This window comes from Enhydra lutris, unplaced genomic scaffold (genome assembly GCF_002288905.1).
Source record: "Enhydra lutris kenyoni isolate GAN:26980312 unplaced genomic scaffold, ASM228890v2 scaffoldscaffold21, whole genome shotgun sequence".
NCBI classification, from domain to species: Eukaryota; Metazoa; Chordata; class Mammalia; order Carnivora; family Mustelidae; genus Enhydra; species Enhydra lutris.
Window position 1 is genome coordinate 27,507,723 of NW_019154105.1, and position 16,965 is coordinate 27,524,687.

General features: G+C 42.3%; 1 protein-coding gene across 1 annotated transcript in view; it reads right to left on the reverse strand.

Annotated features, from left to right (window-relative positions):
- Positions 1-645: 645 nt before the first annotated feature.
- The window catches only part of LOC111149270 (cell wall biogenesis 43 C-terminal homolog), a 56,649-nt gene continuing 40,329 nt past the window's right edge, over positions 646-16,965 (reverse strand). Inside the window, exons 13-16 of the mRNA XM_022506239.1 lie at positions 15,255-15,399; positions 11,342-11,403; positions 4,262-4,417; positions 646-796 (exon numbers count right to left, since the gene is read on the reverse strand). Of these exons, the coding sequence (XP_022361947.1) occupies positions 718-796; positions 4,262-4,417; positions 11,342-11,403; positions 15,255-15,399 (442 nt within the window). The 3' untranslated portion in view covers positions 646-717. The remainder of the gene's footprint in view (positions 797-4,261; positions 4,418-11,341; positions 11,404-15,254; positions 15,400-16,965) is intronic.

The following is a 16,965-nucleotide window of genomic DNA, read 5'->3' on the forward strand; positions in this document are numbered from 1 at the left end:
TGCCTCACATCAAACATAAAGACTCAATTCAGACATAAAGACACAGACTGAAAGTGAAGGGAAGGAAACACATTTACCATGCAAATGTAAGCAAATCAAAAAATAGAGAGTAGCAATACTTATATCAAACAAAACAGACAGAATCAAACAAAACAAAAACTGTAGCAAGGCCATTTACATGATAAAGGGATCAATCCAACAATAGAGTATAACAGTTATAAATATATATGCAACCAACAATGGAGTACCTAAATGCATAAAGCAAATTCTAACAGGCATAAAGAGAGAAACTGATGGTAAAACAATAATAGTAGGAGAATTTAACATCTCACTTACATCAATGTATAGATCATCCAGGCAGAAAATCAATAAGGAAACAGTGTCTTTGAATGATACTCTAGACCAGATGGGCATAACAGATATATAGAGAACATTCCATCCAAAACGACAAAATAAATTAGCAGTAAAACTTTCTTCTATTACCCCATATTCTATATTTTATCAGAAATTTAAGAAAAACAATTTGGTGAAATGCTTTTACTTGGCAATATATTTTATAAATTGATAGAATTTCCCATTGCATAAATGCCATATTTTTTTTCCAAATTGAGGTTCTTTGTGTGTAGTTCCCCACTTTCATTCATCTCTTCTTCTTCTTCTTCTTCTACTTTTGTTTTCCTTAGACTTGCTCAGTCAATGAATCCTGTTTTAAATAGCCTATAAAAAGTATTTGGGAGTACTCATATGAAAATGATGATTATTCTCATAATGGTGTCCTTCTTTGTAGGATCCAAATCTAAAAAAAAAAAGTAATTGACATGTAAAAGCCATTCAGAAAGGTACATTCTTACATAAAATTTCAACCATAATCTATTATGGTTTTAACTTATCTATTATAAAACCAGGAGAGATATGATCAATTTACAAAACAGCAAATGCAGAAATAAAAAGGGATTCATGCACATGGGAAAGGCAGACTACACATTTAACCTTCAGAGTCCTCTTTCCGTGGTTATGAATCATTCCAAAAGCACAACTGTTTAAGAATTATTGGCTGATAACATTGGTGGAAAATAAGTCCGGATTTTTCTCTAGTCTTCAGTTTGAATAATATCCATTTTATGGATGAAGGGATCATGAAACCTGAAATGTTATTTATGTCATATTAATGCATATGTAATCTACTTTGGCACAATTTCAACTTCTAAATCTTCTATAGGTGCTACAGATGAACTGCTCACTTTGCTGATGAATAATTAATTAATTATACAGCTCTGGTTGGGATGATGAAATACAAAAGGCACTAGAAAGGAAACTAAGACCTGAATAAATGAAGCCACTGACTTCCTTTTCTTCATCAGCAATTGCAATATCCACATAACCTCCAAAATACAGATAGATAGGAGGTCTGGGGTTTTTTGTCATCTCAAAACAGTAAGAAATATTAAAATAACACCTCTGATCTGCTATTATCTGACTAGAACTGAGTCCTAGGGAAGTAATCAAGGATATGCCCAAAGATATAATAAGGAGTCCTCAGAAGACTTCTTATAATAATGAAAGAATAAATGTGTAAAAACAACTAACTTGGTTTGCTATATTTCGTATATCCATATAATAGAATATTATGCAATCATTTAAAAACATTTTCAGAAAAATACATTATTATGGAAAGAGGCTCATCATACGCTTTTTGGATGAAAAAAATGAGATTATAAATAGAATGACTATACAGAATCCCTTGTACATATAAGTTTCACACAATTCTAAAGCTGAGATGACTGTGTGATATATAGATATATGCGCACATAAGAAGCAAAGATGCATCCAAAACTGTTACCAGTGATAACTTTGAATTGCTTAGCTCCCCACTAGAACATAAGCTCTGTAGGACAAAGACTTGGTTTTATTCACCGTTTTGTCCTCAGTATCTAGCACAAGGCCTAGCGTAGGGATGACGTCATGGTACTCACTGAGAACCTGTTGAATTAAGGAATGGAATTTTTGATGAACTTAGTATTCTTTGACTATTTTTATCTGATAAATGTTCAATACATATATATATACACACACACACATATATATGTTCAATACATATATATACATATATACATATATATAAATGTTCAATACATATATATACATATATGTGTATATATACATATATATGTTCAATACATATATATATATGGAATTTTAAAATTAAGACAAGGTTTCTACTTATGCTTCTGCTATTTTCATAATTACCCTGAGTGGGAAAGCAGATCTAGCTCCCTTCACAGGTGGTTTGGATCAATCTGCAGTTGTGATTAGCTAAAAATATCTTATTTGGACTTCTCCACACTCTTTTTTTTTTTAAGATTTTATTTACTTATTTGACAGAGAGAGAGACAGGGAGAGAGGGTACCCAATCAGGTGGGGTGGGAGAGGGAGAAGCAGGCTTCCCGCTGAGCAGGGAGCCCGATGCGGGCCTCGATCCCAGGACCCAGGGATCATGACCTGAGCCGAAGGCAGACGCTTAACAACTGAGCGACCCAAGTGCCCCTTCCACACTCTTTATGTATGAGAATAAGGAAATGGGGGAACCTTTATCTTTCCAGATTTTCAAGCTTCTGTGTAAGAAGTCACCTCCGTCAACCAAAGGAAGAAAACTCTGGGTTTCACTTCAGTGACTACTACAATGTTACTGTTGCTCTTGTATCTACCGCCTACTCAGCATTCACCATGCACTTCTTTTTTTTTTCCCCCAAACAACTTTATTGAAATGTGCCAAGAGTACATGTGTAGCACAAAGATAATGAACGGGGTGAAAAAAATCACATGTATCACCAGGGGCTATTCTAAGAGCACTAGCTTTCGTTTAAACCTTAAATTATCTTAGGAGGGGAGCACTACTGCTTTTCCCATTTTGCAGGTGAGAGACTTGAGGCTTAGAGAGATTAGCCAAGTTGCCTGCAGTTCCCCAGCTGTTTGCTGGCAGGCGTGAGGACTGGAACCCTGTCCCCTGCGGCTCTCAGAGCACATGTTCTTTACTAGCGTATCACACACGCAAGGGGTGAGATCAAACACAGTGATACAAGCAGTCAAGGCTCGGTGTAGCTCTTCATGCATTCATTCCCCACACTTTGGCACAGCTTTTTCTTGTTGTAAGGAGAGACAAGGAAGAAGAAGAAAACAGATACATTCCACCATCCCTCCCCCCATGCCTCCACGCCCCAGGGAGCAAATCAAATGAAGTCTGAGAAGCTTCTAGAGAAGTAAGCTGGTAAAAGTAATAGAAATGTCAGATAATAGTAATGTACATGATATGTTCTGGGTTTGGTTTTATGCAGACATTTCTTCTCATTATCTAGTCATGGGAAGAAAAAAGAGCTCCTCCTCAAAGTACATAATTTGCTGCAAATAGGCTTCTCAGATAACCTCTATTTAGAACTAAACAAAATCCAATATATTTCACGTGCTAGAATCTCAGCAGTGGAAATGAGTTTTATCCACTCTACATAGCCTCCGTCCTAATCGCACATTAGAGTAACTGGGAATGATCTTTTTTTTTTTTTAGATTTTATTTATTTGACAGACAGAGATCACAAGTAGGCAGAGACGTAGGCAGAGAGGAGGAAGCAGGCTCCCCACTGAGCAGAGAGCCCGATGCGGGGCTCGATTCCAGGACCCTAGGATCATGACCTGAGCCAAAGGCAGAGGCTTTAACCCACTAAGCCACACAGGCGCCCCGGGAATGATTTTTTTAAGACTCAGAGCCAGAGGTGGGGCTCTCCAGGTGAGTCCTTGTACAGTGAGAGCTGAGACCCTCAGCAACCCAGCCCTGCTGACAGCTCCCACTTCGGAGCTCTGCTACTCACTAGCCGTGTAACCCTAGTGTAGTTACTTCGTTTTCCTCAGCCTGAACTTCTTAGCTATAAAATGAGGATAATGAGCGTACCGACCCAATGGTTGTCCCAAAACACCCAGAACAGATCCGGGACACAGAACCCTCAAATATCTGCTATCACTTCGGTGCTGATGATGACAAAGATGATGCCCGCGTGATCTTTCTCGCCTGACCCTGGGACCGTAACCTTTTACTCTATCCCAGAACGCAGGGACCTATCTTCAACCCAGCCAGGATCTTATCACTCTGACCGTGAGCAGCCTTCCCTGAACAAACCTCTAGAACCATATTTACTTCGGAACTCGCCACGGGATAATAATATATTTAGGTCCGTAGAGGGGAGACAGGCGCCTCAGGGAGGACTGTACTCACCTAGGATTGAAATGAATTTCCTTTGGAACTTCCCTCGGGTCTGTGACGACTTTCTGGTTGTCTCTGTAATTAATGGGGTCATCAGGGATCCTGAATTTGGCCATCTGAATTTCAGAGTCACTCAGTTGAGCACGGGAGATTCTTGCATAACCCAGTCTGTGGCAGAAATAGAAACAGTCTGTAAAGGTTTTATCACCGTACAGAAATCTGAGGAGACCTAATAGACATCACCCGCGTTATTAGGCCAATTTCCCCATTTATGACTCTACCGGGTACATCGCTAGAATTAGCTAGATTTATTACCCCAAATATTTATCTAAATACTGCTCTTATTATATGAATGAATAAGAAACATGCACACATTTAATCAACGAAACGCACACTAATGAATATTCTGGTCTCGACAAATCACCTATCACACAATTACGTTCTGCATCAGGAACAGGAGTTCTCCAGAATGACAGGAGGATATGCCTAAATGCTTTCTTACCTTTCAAATACCACCTGTTTTCCTCCACATTTACAAGTCTAAAATAAAAGATTCTGTATGTCTGAAAAATAAATTGCACATCCTGTTTTTGCTTAGAGCATTCAGTTCTCCATGAAATCAGAGCATTTTATAAGAGGCCCAGATGGGAAACGGGGGAACCATGGGCAACCAAGAATTCATTTTATTTTATTTATATTTTGCCTCTTCAAAAAAAAAAAAAAAAACCCTAGCTGTGTCATTCATTCACTTATTCAGTGAACAAATAAACATATCAAGTTTCTACAACACGCAAAGGCATCGTTCCAGATGTGGGGATAAACAGAGAACAGAACAAAACCCTTGTCCTCAGAGAGCTTTCAGGCCAGTTGGGGAGAACAAATCAAGTACGTACGTACATATGAAATCTATCAGGTGGTGAAAAGTACCCAAGGATCCCGGGGGAATCGGGTAGTGGCAGAGGTTGCTAGTTTATAGCAGATGGTCGGAGCGGTGACAGGGAGCAAAAGACTGAACGGAGTAAAGAAACAAACCAGACAGATGTCAGCGGAAGGGTGCTCTAGGGAAAGGGAACAGCAAATGCAAACGTCCCGAAGGAGACTGGGCTGGACTTTTCTGAGGGCCAGTGACAGGAGCGGAGTGCACAAGGGCAAACACTGGGGGAGATGAGTTTGCACGCATGTCAGGGATGGCGGATGACGCAAAGCTTTCCGTGCTGACCGCTCGAAGGACTTCCGATATTCTTCCGACAGTGAGATGGAAATCCGAGCAGTTCTGTGCAGAAATGCAGTGGCGGCCGTGTAGAGAACAGACTCCAGGGAAAAAGGGTGGGAGAAGGGAGACCATTTGAGGCCACGGCAGTGATTTGGGTGACAGGCGGTGGGGACTTGAGCCAGACAAGTAGTAGGAGAAAGATTCAAAACAAAAGCTGTAGCTACGTACAAAATAGAGACAGACAGAAACCCAGAGCTGGGGTGCATGGAGGTAGCAGGTCTGCCCACCATGAAGGGAAAGAGATCTGTGACAGCATCAGAATAAGGTGTCTGACAGGCTGAGCTATTTGTCTAAGCTCAGGTCCCAAATCTGTGACGTTCCCTGTCATTCTAGGTCACTGTCTCTAGTAAATCTAACTTTTGTTGTTTATCAAATCTCTAAGATCAGAGTTCCAACTCATGTCATAGATGCTGCCTTCCAGGTCCTTCTAAAAGTCCTTGAAGTTAAGGAACCAGACAATCCAAATGGTCTGCTAAAACCAAAGAACCTCTTATTGTCCAGTAAGTATTTATTAAGTGCTTATGAAGTACACGACCTTAAATTAGGTGGCTGAGATCAAGTTATAGAATTGGTTTTATAGACAGAAATAAAAAACAATAATCCCCAATTAATTAATTTGGGTTTTTTAAACTTTAAATTCCAGTTATGTAACATACAGTGTAATATCAGTTTCAATATAGTGATTCCACACTTCCATACATCACACAGTGCTCATCACAAGTGCCCTCCTTAATCCCCACCACCTATTTCACTCATGCCCCCCACACCCCCTCTGGTAACCATCAGTTTAGCTAAGAGTTTCTTGGTTTGCCTGCCCCTCTCTTTCTTTTCCCCTTTGCTCATTTGTTTTGTTTCTTAAATTCCACATATGAGTGAAATTATATAGTATTTGCCTTTCTCTGACTTATTTTGCTTAGTGTTATCATCTCTAGCTCCATCCATGACATTGAAAATGGCAAGATTTCATTCTTTTTATGGCCGAAAAATATTCCACTCTGCGTGTGTGTGTGTGTGCACGCGCATGTGTGTACCACTTCTTCTTTACCCATTCATCTATTGATGGATAGTTCAGCTGATAATAATTTGGCTATTGTAAATTATGCTTCTATAAACACAGGGATGCATGTATCCTTCTGAATTAGTGTTTTTGCATTTGGGGCGTAGATACCCAGTAGTACGATTCCTAGATCATATGGGAACCTCCATACTGTTTTTTCCACAGTGGCTGCACTAGTTTGCATTCCCGCCGAGGGTGCAAGAGGATTCCTTTTTATCTATAGCCTCGCCAACACTTGTGTTTTTGACTGGAGCCATTCTGCAGGTGTGAGGTGATCTCATTGTAGTTTTGATTTGCGTTTCCCTGTTGATGACTGATATTGAGCAATTTTTGGTGTGTCTGTTGGGCCATCTGGATGTCTTCTTTGGAGAAATGTCTGTTCATTTCTTCTGCCCATTTTTAGTAGGATTATTCATTTATGGAATGTTGAGTTTTATGAATTTTGGATACTAACCCTTTATTAGATATGTCATTTGCAAATACCTTCTATATCTTCTCCCATTCTGTAGGTTGCCTTCTGGTTTCGCTGACTGTTTCCTTTGCTGTGCAGGAGCTTTTTATTTTGATGTAGTCCCCATAGTGTATTTCTGCTTTTATTTCCCTTGCCTCAAGATATATATCTAGAAAGAAGTTCGTATGGCCGATCTCCAAGCAGTTACTGCCTATGTTCTCCTCTAGGATTTTCATGGTTTCCTGTCTCACATTTAGTTCTTTCATCCTTTTGAATTTATTTTTGTGTTTGGTGAAAGTGGTCTAATTTCATTCTTTTGCATGTGGCTGTCCAGTTTTCCCAGCACCATTTGTTGAAAAGACTGTCTTTTTTCAGGATTTTCTGTTCTGCTTTGTCAAAGACTAGTTGACCATAGAGTTAAGGGTCCATTTCTGGGTTCTCGATTCTGTTCCATTGATCTATGTGTCTATTTTTGTGCCAGTCCCATACTGTCTTGATGACTACAGCTTTGTAATAGAGCTTGAAGTCTGGAATTGTGATGCCTCCCATTTTGCTCTTTTTCAAGACCACTTTGGCTGTTTGGGGTGTTTTGTGGTTCCATATAAATTTTGGGATTTTTTTTTTTTTATTCTAGTTCTGCTACCTTTTCCATCTGTTGTAAACTAAGTATTTGTATCATCCCCCAAATTCACAAGTCAAGCTATAACCCTAGTGGGCCATATTTGGAGATGGGGCCTCCAAGGAAGTCATTAAGTTAAATGAGGTCATAGGGCTGGGACCCTGATTCAGTACTGTAGCCACTCTGGAAAACAGTGTGGAGGTTCCTCAAAAAGATGAAAATAGAGCTACCCTATGACCCAGCAGTTACACTACCGCGTATTTACCCCCAAAGTTACAAATGTTGTGATTGAAAGGGGCACCTGCTTCCCGATGTTTATAGCAGCAATGTCCACAATAGCCAAACTATGGAAAGAGCCCAGATGTCCATCAACAGATGAATGGATAAAGAGATGGTATATATACACAGTGGAGTATTACTCAGCCATCCAAAAAAATATCTTGCCATTTGTGATGACATGGATGGAACTAGAGGGTATTATGCTAAGCAAAATAAGTCAATCAGAGAAAGACAATTACCGTATGACCTCCCTGATATGTGGAATTTAAGAAACAAAACAGAGGATCATAAGGGAAGAGAGGAAAAAATGAAACAAGATGAATTCGGAGAAAGAGAAAAACCGTAAGAGACTCATAATCATTGGAAACAAACTGAGGGATGCTGGAGGGTGGAGGGATGGGGGAACTGGGTGATGGACGTTAAGGAGGGCATTTGATGTAATGAGCACTGGATATTATAGAAGACTGATGAATCACTGACCTCTCCTTTAAAACTAATAATACATTACATGTTAACTAATTGAGTTTTTTTAAAAAGATTTTATTTATTTATTTGACAGAGAGACACAGCAAGAGAGGGAACACAAGAAGGGGGAGGGGGAGAGGGTGAAGCCAGCTTCCCACCTAGTCGGGAGCCTGATGTGGGGCTCAATCCCAGGAGCCTGGGATCCTGACCAGAGCTGAAGGCAGACACTTAATGCCTGAGCCACCCAGGCACCCCAACTAATCAAATTTAAATTAAAAAAAAATTTTTTAAAGAAGAGACACCATACAGCATATGTGCACACACACACTCTCTTTCTCTGTCTCTGTCTCCAGAACAGTGAGAAAATAAATCTCTGTTGTGCAAGCCACCCAGCCATATTAGCATATATATGTAAATATTTATATATTAAAAATCTGCCACCTCACTCTTCCAAGGGGAAGTGATAAAGGTCTTGGGCCACAAGTATACAGAGCCAAATGATCAGCTATTATGGGCACTGGTACTATAAATATCACTGTTCCTTAGCAACTCACAATATTTCCAACTTCATTTTATACCTACTTCAGTATATATCACAGTTTTTTAGAAGTTCTAATATCTGCATTAAAACAACCAGTTTAATAGGAATGTAAACAGAAACAGTGTTTGCAATCTGGTATCATATACTTTTTAAAACTAACACTTTAGCATCTCCCTCCCACCTTAACTCTTTGGAAACACCAAAATAATAGTCAAGCTATCTGTCCTACAGCCACATGGGCATGTTCTGGGCCTTTTGGAGTTCATTAGTGTAATTATTAGTGTAACCAGAACTATCTTGGCAACTCAAGGGTCTCCCTGTCTCCTCCCAGTAACCAATAAGGGTCACCATTTTATTAAGTCAGATCCAAAGTTCTCAGTAAGAGTCCACGTGGTCTGCTGCCTCCCTTCCCTGCCCATATACTCCCCCTTACCTCTTCTCCCACCTCCTTACCCCTGCACACATGCCAGCCCTACCTCACTTTTCATCAGACACATCTGCCCTCCTGCCTTCGAGCTTCTGCACAGGCCAGCCCCTGGAAGGCTCTTCTCTCCGCCACGGGGCCCACTCTTTCCACTCTCAGCTCCAATGTCACCTTCTCGTGAGACCCGCCCAACCCCCATTTACAGCGGCACCCCACCTCCATGCTCTGGACGCTCTTCCCTTGCTCAGGTGTTTCCCACCATACTCACCACCTCCTACACTACGACACCATGGAAGTGCGACTTTCTTCCCTCCGCCAGGGCAGGGATCCGGCTCGGTTTTGTTTACTGCTGGTGCCTGGCATATGTCATGCCCCACCAGTGCCTGTTGCCTGACGAATGCGGCGAAGAGGAGTTGGGCAGCACACGGCGCTTTCGCTAGACTAGGACTCCGGACTGAGCAAGCCGGGTCTCCGGGGAGAGAGGCTGATCCTGTCATTCCGTCTCACCCCTAGAAGCCAACCGTGTTCTCTCATAACTGGAGACCACAGATCTTGCAGTATAAGGCTACTTGGGGGTGATGAGTTCAATGTCAACCCCTAACTTCAGGTAGCCGATGCCAAGACACCCCCGGGTGATGACCTGGTCTGTGTGGAGAAGGGACTAAGGCCCAGAGAGGCCCAATCCTAGAAGCTCACACCAGAGTTCCCAGCACAGTCCCGAGGAGAGTAGTTAAGAGCCATCAGGTCAAATATCCCCCAAAGACTGTGTGCTCGCAGGACGAGAGCTGTGAGTTTCAGGGACTGTCTCCAGCGTGTTCCCTCCACTGACGAACCCTGTAAGTGGAGGGACCTGTGACTCAATCCACTGTCTGCATGATCTGTCCCCACTCACCTCTCTCACGTCCCCTCACTCCCATCACACTCTACTCCAGCCACGCCGGCCTCCTCGCTGTTACCAACAAATACCAAGCATGCGCCACTCCGACTTCTGTACGTGCTCCTTCCCGTGTGGACAGCACTCTTCCTGGGGTGGACGCAAATGACCGCATGCCTCTCTTTCGGGCCGCTGCCTGTCCTCTGGACCCTAGCGCAGCCGCCCCCCCAACCCGCACTCCGCATCCCCATCCTTCCTCCCTGGCCTCATCCATCTTTCCATCACATCACCACCTGTCACTCTCTTCTGCGCTTATTTTCCGTCTCCTTCCACTGGAACGTAAGCTCCGTGGTAGTCAAGGATTGCGTTTTGGTCCTGTTAGATCCCCACTGCTTAGAACAATGCCTGGCACATGATAGTAGGTATTTAATAAATACTTGTTGAATGAATGAATGATTGAAAAAAATGAATGATTGGTCCCTTTTTTGGTATTAAACTGCTTTAGCTTTGTTTTAGGAAATAGGGCCTACAAAACAGATTTACACAGTTACAAATTTAATTTTAAGATCCTTTAGATACATTATATATGGATATATATATTCACACTAATAAATGCATATGTTATATGGATATTATTCACTTTCTTATATCCGGGATTTTTTTTTATAAAATATAATTTACCTAGAGATCTCACCATAATATAGTAGTGATTCCAACAAGTGAGTTAGCCTACCCAAAATTACAGGACTAGAACTTGGCAAAGCTGGAATTCAGCCCAGGGCTTTCTTACTCTGTGATCCGTGTTTCCACCATGCCCTCCAGTCCAGACTGGTGCCCTTCCTAACATGTGCTCACAATTATGTGCTTATCATGCCTAATAACTTATACAGTATCCTTTTTATATAATTAAGCTTAATTTAGCATTTAGTCTTTCTTAAATGATTAGGTCATGCCTTGGGGAAAAAAAATGTTCAACTGTGTAACTCGCCAATGTTTATAAAAAGTAACAAAATTAATTGCTTCTATAAAGTTCCTCCTTCCAGGAGAGACCCAAAAGATCACAGTGATAGTAGATAATAAAACAGCAGCAACCAAAACCCTCTGCTCACCTGATCAGCCCTCGGTACATAATATATTCACACCATCTGTCTTGATCTGTGCGGTCAATATCCTAAATAAAGAACAGAGGAGAGAACGTTTAAAGCATAAAAAACAATGCCTTATCCTGAATCGCCAAGCAAATGTGTGAAGGACAGTAATAAACGTACATTTTGTGCACACTGTTTTCTCTGCCTTACTCCTAATGATCCGTTAGGATCCCAATTATTTATTCATTCTAGAGATATTTCTGGAGCACCTCCTGGGGGCCCATCTTGGCCCTGTACTGGGTGCTGGGGGTACAAAGGTGAGGGTGGGCTGCAGAGGCGGGCCAGAGAGCTGGCTCCCACCAGCTTTCCAGGTCTCTGACTCCAAGCAGAATTTACTGCTCACCCCCTCACCCCGGGTGATGCTGCACAGTACTCTGTATACACCAGCTACACCCTTCCGCGTAGTTGTTTCTACGTCTCCAGCCTCCCCTTCCCCAGCAGAGGCCTCTTAATCACGCTGGCTCCCTGGTACTTAGCATGAAGCCTGGCATTCGGCAGGAGCTCAGTCTGGGTTTGTTAAATTGAATCATTGGAAATAAACACATTTGGGGAGTAATCATGAGTCTTTTTGATGTTGAGAGCTGAAGACCAGTGTTATTTTTCATCAGAGAAGCAGAACATAAACATATTCTTTTTCTGTAATGTGCTGGGAAAACTCTAAATATGGAGCTTTTACACTGAACAAATTTCCATTTTCTTCTTTTTAAAGAATCCTATAAATGAAAAAGAGACCTGACTCTTGATCTTTTCTCAATTTTACCGTTAAAATTTAACTTAAAGCAGGTTTTTAAATCGCTAAAACGCTATTATCTCTTTCTTAATTTTTTCATAAGCTTAATGGCGAACACAGGGTTACTTGTCCATCTGTATTAGGATGTACATGTCACACTTAAATACACACATGTACGTGCCTTGGCATACATGGGAAAATGACAATACATTTTTTAAATTAAACTTTAAAATGTTAAGGATGAAAAAAGCAAATAAATTGAAAGAGTACTATCTGGTTTGCCTTGGAAAGAAAGAAAAATTTAGTCATTCCCTTGTATATACAAGGAATAATAAACAATGAATACATTAACGGTCACGTTTTAGATTTTTTTTAACAATGCTGTCAAATTTGAAGGCTGCAGGATTCAAATACTCATTTCTTAAAGAGAAAAATCTGTTCATCCGAGCATCTATGATTAAAACTCCTCTCTGCCTTAATAAACTTCCTAATAGAAAAAGCTATAGAAGAATCCACTGCCAGTCTTGACACAGCTTCTGACCAAGGCAGTGGTAACCAACAGAGGATTAAATAAAAATCAAATAAAATCTCTCTTCTTTAACACCGTCCACATCCCTTGCACACACAGAGTATAAGAACTCCTTCTCTTATTAGGATGCATTTTTTCCCTTAGATCTGCCAAATATTGTGTTGTCTAACATTCTCTTGCACTTTAGAGACCATGTACTTACACAATTATCTTATTTGATTTTATGTGTACACCCACATGTACGTAATACACACACACAGCGACCATTTACCGAGTGCCTCGTCTGTACAAGACTGAGGGCTCTGAGACATTCTCTTCTATTTTGTCCTCATAACCACCCTGTGATGCAACTGGTATGATTATCACCACCTCACAGATGCGGCCACTGAGGCCTGGAGAATTTCAATAACTTGACCCCAGGTCACACCGCTGGTAAGTGCAGCCCCTGTTGGGCTAGTGAGACCACATGGAGACAGAGGCCCAGCCAACAACCAGCACCAAAGCCCCAGACATATGAATGGGGCCATCTTAAACCCCCACCAGCCACCGCCACCAGCTGACTGCCCGGGTGAACCCAGGCAAGGAGGGAAAACCACCACGCAACCCACAGAATCAAGGGAATCTTAAACCATTGTTGTTTCTAAGCCACTGGGGTTTGAGGTGGTTTGTTATACGGCATTTGGTGACCAATACAACCTCTTTTTATTCTTCTGACTTCTCCATAATCTCTGTTTGTTACACGCTTGGTGACCGATACAACCTCCTTTTATTCTTCTGAGCTCTCCTTAATCTCTCTTCTGAGATAATTCCCTCACCAGCACCCCCCCAACAGCCACATTAAATGCAGCCTTCCCGGGGCTTTTCTCTGACCCGCCTCTCGCACTTCTCCAACTTCGTAACCATGTCATCCACTTCCCTGGTTCCCATGACCCCACAGACGGTGGCAGCAGCTTCATCTCTGTTTCTAGTCCTGACTGCCCTCCTTGATTCCAAATCCGTGTACCCGGCTGCCTGTTGGACATCTCCATCAACATCCCACAGACGCCTCCACTCAGGCTAGAGCTGAACTCATGATCATCCTTGCGGAACTCTCCTTCCTTCAGCATTCTCTGTAGTAACTTCGCCGTCATAAACCCTCTGACGGAAGCCCAAATCGGGAGTCCATCCTGACTTCCCTTGCCGCTTCGCCCACTGTCGCTGAGATTCACTCGTCTCCCAGGTATCTGACTGCCTTCCTCCCCAAGTTGTAGTATTTTTAGCTGTATGTATATCAAGATTTCATAGTGAAGTCCTGACCTCCAATACATCGAGGTGTGGCCATGTGACTAAATTCCAGTCCATGAAATCTAAGTAGATGTGTTGTAGGTTAGTTTCCTGGCATTTGCCTTATAGATGACTTGCATATGCTCTTGGCCCCTTCTTTTTCCCCTCCTCTGTCTTGCTGGCTAGAATGTGGATGCTGCCATCGAGAACCACGAGGCAAACCTGGGAATGTAGGCTCTGTAAAGTGAAGCCACAGGACAGAAGGGGCACATTCCTGACCCCTGGAGGGCACCAGTACTAAAAGCACCTGCCCAGACTTTTACATGAAGAAATACATTGCTCTCCTGTGTAAGCCACAGTGGAAACCCTCATCACACCCTGGTCCTTCTCATCTGTCTTTCCAAGCACTTGGTAAAATGGGTAAGCCTTTTTCTCTGCAAACAGCTCAAGACATGATGTTGAAAGCAAAAGGTAAAGGACCAAGAAATCTATATAGGGCTTAGTGAAATATTACAATTCTATATTTCATGATCAGTTCATGCATTTTAACATTCCCATGCACATATGTCTCAAGGATTTGATTTGTGTGTCAGTTCCCTGGAGCGTGATTGTATCTGGGGACACTGACAAATTGAGGTTTTAGACCCGAACAGGTAGGGACTGATTCCATTACTGAGGCCCTGTATGGCCAGTCAGCCCGCCTCTCTGTATATTTCCTTCTATGTTTTACTCTCAGCATCATAATGAAGTCGCATAAGGTAGCAGATTTTATTTCCTAACATGGCTACAATAACCCACTTTCCACACGGCATTCTTCTAATTTGACTTTGATTCTCCTCCCATGGAGAGATGGGGTTTCTGTCTCTCCCACTTAAATGCGAGCAGGGGTCACATGAGAGCGGAGGTCATGCTACGTAACCCACAAGGCTGAGGTCCTATAAGGCAATACAACTTTTTCCTGATTCTCTGTGGGGCATACTCTGAGAAGCCGGCCGTCTAGAGGGAGGAAGCCCAAGCTAACCCGTGGAGAGAAACCAGGACCGCCAACAGCCAGCACCAACTTGCTACCTGGGAAGCATCTGCAAAGGGGACCCTCCAGCTCCCAGCTGAGCCTCCCAGCTGTGGGACACGGAGATGAAGCTCCCCCCTGCCCCCTGCCCTGTCCACACTGCAGATCCAGGAGAAACAGACAATAGCTGTTGTGTAAAACCAGCATGTCTCTCGGTTTTCTGTGCAGCGGTATATAATCAAAATACCTATTAAATTGTTGCACTGGGTTGTTGGGGTTTTTTTTAACATGAAGAAGAAACATTTTACCGAAGAAATCAGAAATCCTATTAAGATTATGTTACCTTGACGTTGCCGTGTTCAGTGAGCTGTCTATAATCTCTGGAACCAGGTGCTGAAGTGATGTAGCCCAGAAATATCACTTGCTCGGAGCTCCTTTTCAGTAGTTTCGAAACAGCAATTGCCTGAAGTTCCCTGTCAAGGTCATCTCTAAAATGCAAAAATGTACTTCTTTATTGTATTTGCAAGACAATTCTTAAAAAGCGCTAGGTATGTAAGTTCCTGAAGAATATCTTCCCACAGTACGCAAACCCCAAGTAATTCCTACTTGGATGAATGAATTAACGCTATGCAAATGCAGAAGACAGAGACACCGTGCTTTGGCCAGGCAGGCTGACAGACTCTGGACTAAGAACGTGATCTTTCCCCACATATCAGTTGAAGTCAAGTTGATTGAAGTATCTATTCAAAGACAGCATTTTGCTCGGTTTTTCATCAGAAGGAATAGCATCAGTAATCTAAGAGCTGATCACCAGTATTACAGCTAAAGACTAGTAGGCAAAAAAAAAAAATAATAATAATAATAATAAAATATAATTTGGAGAATTGTAAAAATAGAAAAAGAGCCAGAAGTACTGGTAAGAGGAAAATTCCTAATGTTCACAGACCACACCAGCTTTATGGAACCTACTCAGCTCCATCAACCGAACACTTTCTAAAAGCCTCCTTGGCTCTCCTGGTCAAATGCTGACTAAACATGATGCTTTTATTAGGCTCAGCACTGTAGATGTGCCACTGAGATAATTAGGTAGGTACATCATGCATTTGAGGGGCCTAAAGTCAGTCTGTCTGGGGAAAAATAGGGATATCATATTTGACATTATCCAGCCAGGAAAACTGAAACCACTCTAGGTGTTTCAAACAGGCAGAATTTAGTATAGGAAATTGGTGACCTAAGTGATGGGAAGCAGAACAGGAATCATTGAGGCAACCAGAGTTTAGCAACAATGAGAAGCCAGTACCACTGGTCGAACTAGAGAGACAACAGGAGGAAATGATATGCCCAGAGTATGCAAGCCAGCCCTGACTGGTGGGAGATGGTGCTGAGGGGACAGGTGGCCCAGAAGTTGCTGAGGCCACCTAAGGAGCAGTTAGAGCCACAGGAGAGACCCAGCTGCTGCAGAGACAGCAGAGAAAGAAGAAAGAGAAAAAAAAGAGAGAGATGAGAAACTCCTTGTGTTCTGTCCTCCTCCAGCCCTCCAGCCCTCCAGCCTTGCACCAGTGCCTTCCATAGGCTAAACCTATCCAGGAGCCAGAAAGCAACAGACTTGGGGCACCTGATTGGCTCAGTGGGTTAAGCCTCTGCCTTCGGCTCAGGTCATGATCTCAGGGTCCTGGAATCGAGCCCCACATTGGGCTTTCTGCTCAGCGGGGAGCCTGCCTCCCCCCTCTCTCTCTCTGCCTACTGCTCTGCCTACTTGTGATCTCTCTCTCTCTCTCTGTCAAATAAATAAATAAAATCTTTAAAAAAGAAAAAAAAAAGAAGGCAACAGACTCTGGGAAATGTGGTTCCCTGCGATGTTTAGGCAAGAGGGAGACAAGCCAGGAATGGATCCAACAGCAAATAGGCAGTAGAACCCGTATAGGCATCTAGAAAGACAGGTAGCTAATAATGACTTAAGCAAAACAAAACAAAACCACAAATAAATAAATAAACAAGCAAACAATGACAAAGGCAGATAGAGATGGCCAAGAACTGTCAAGATCAGAGAAACC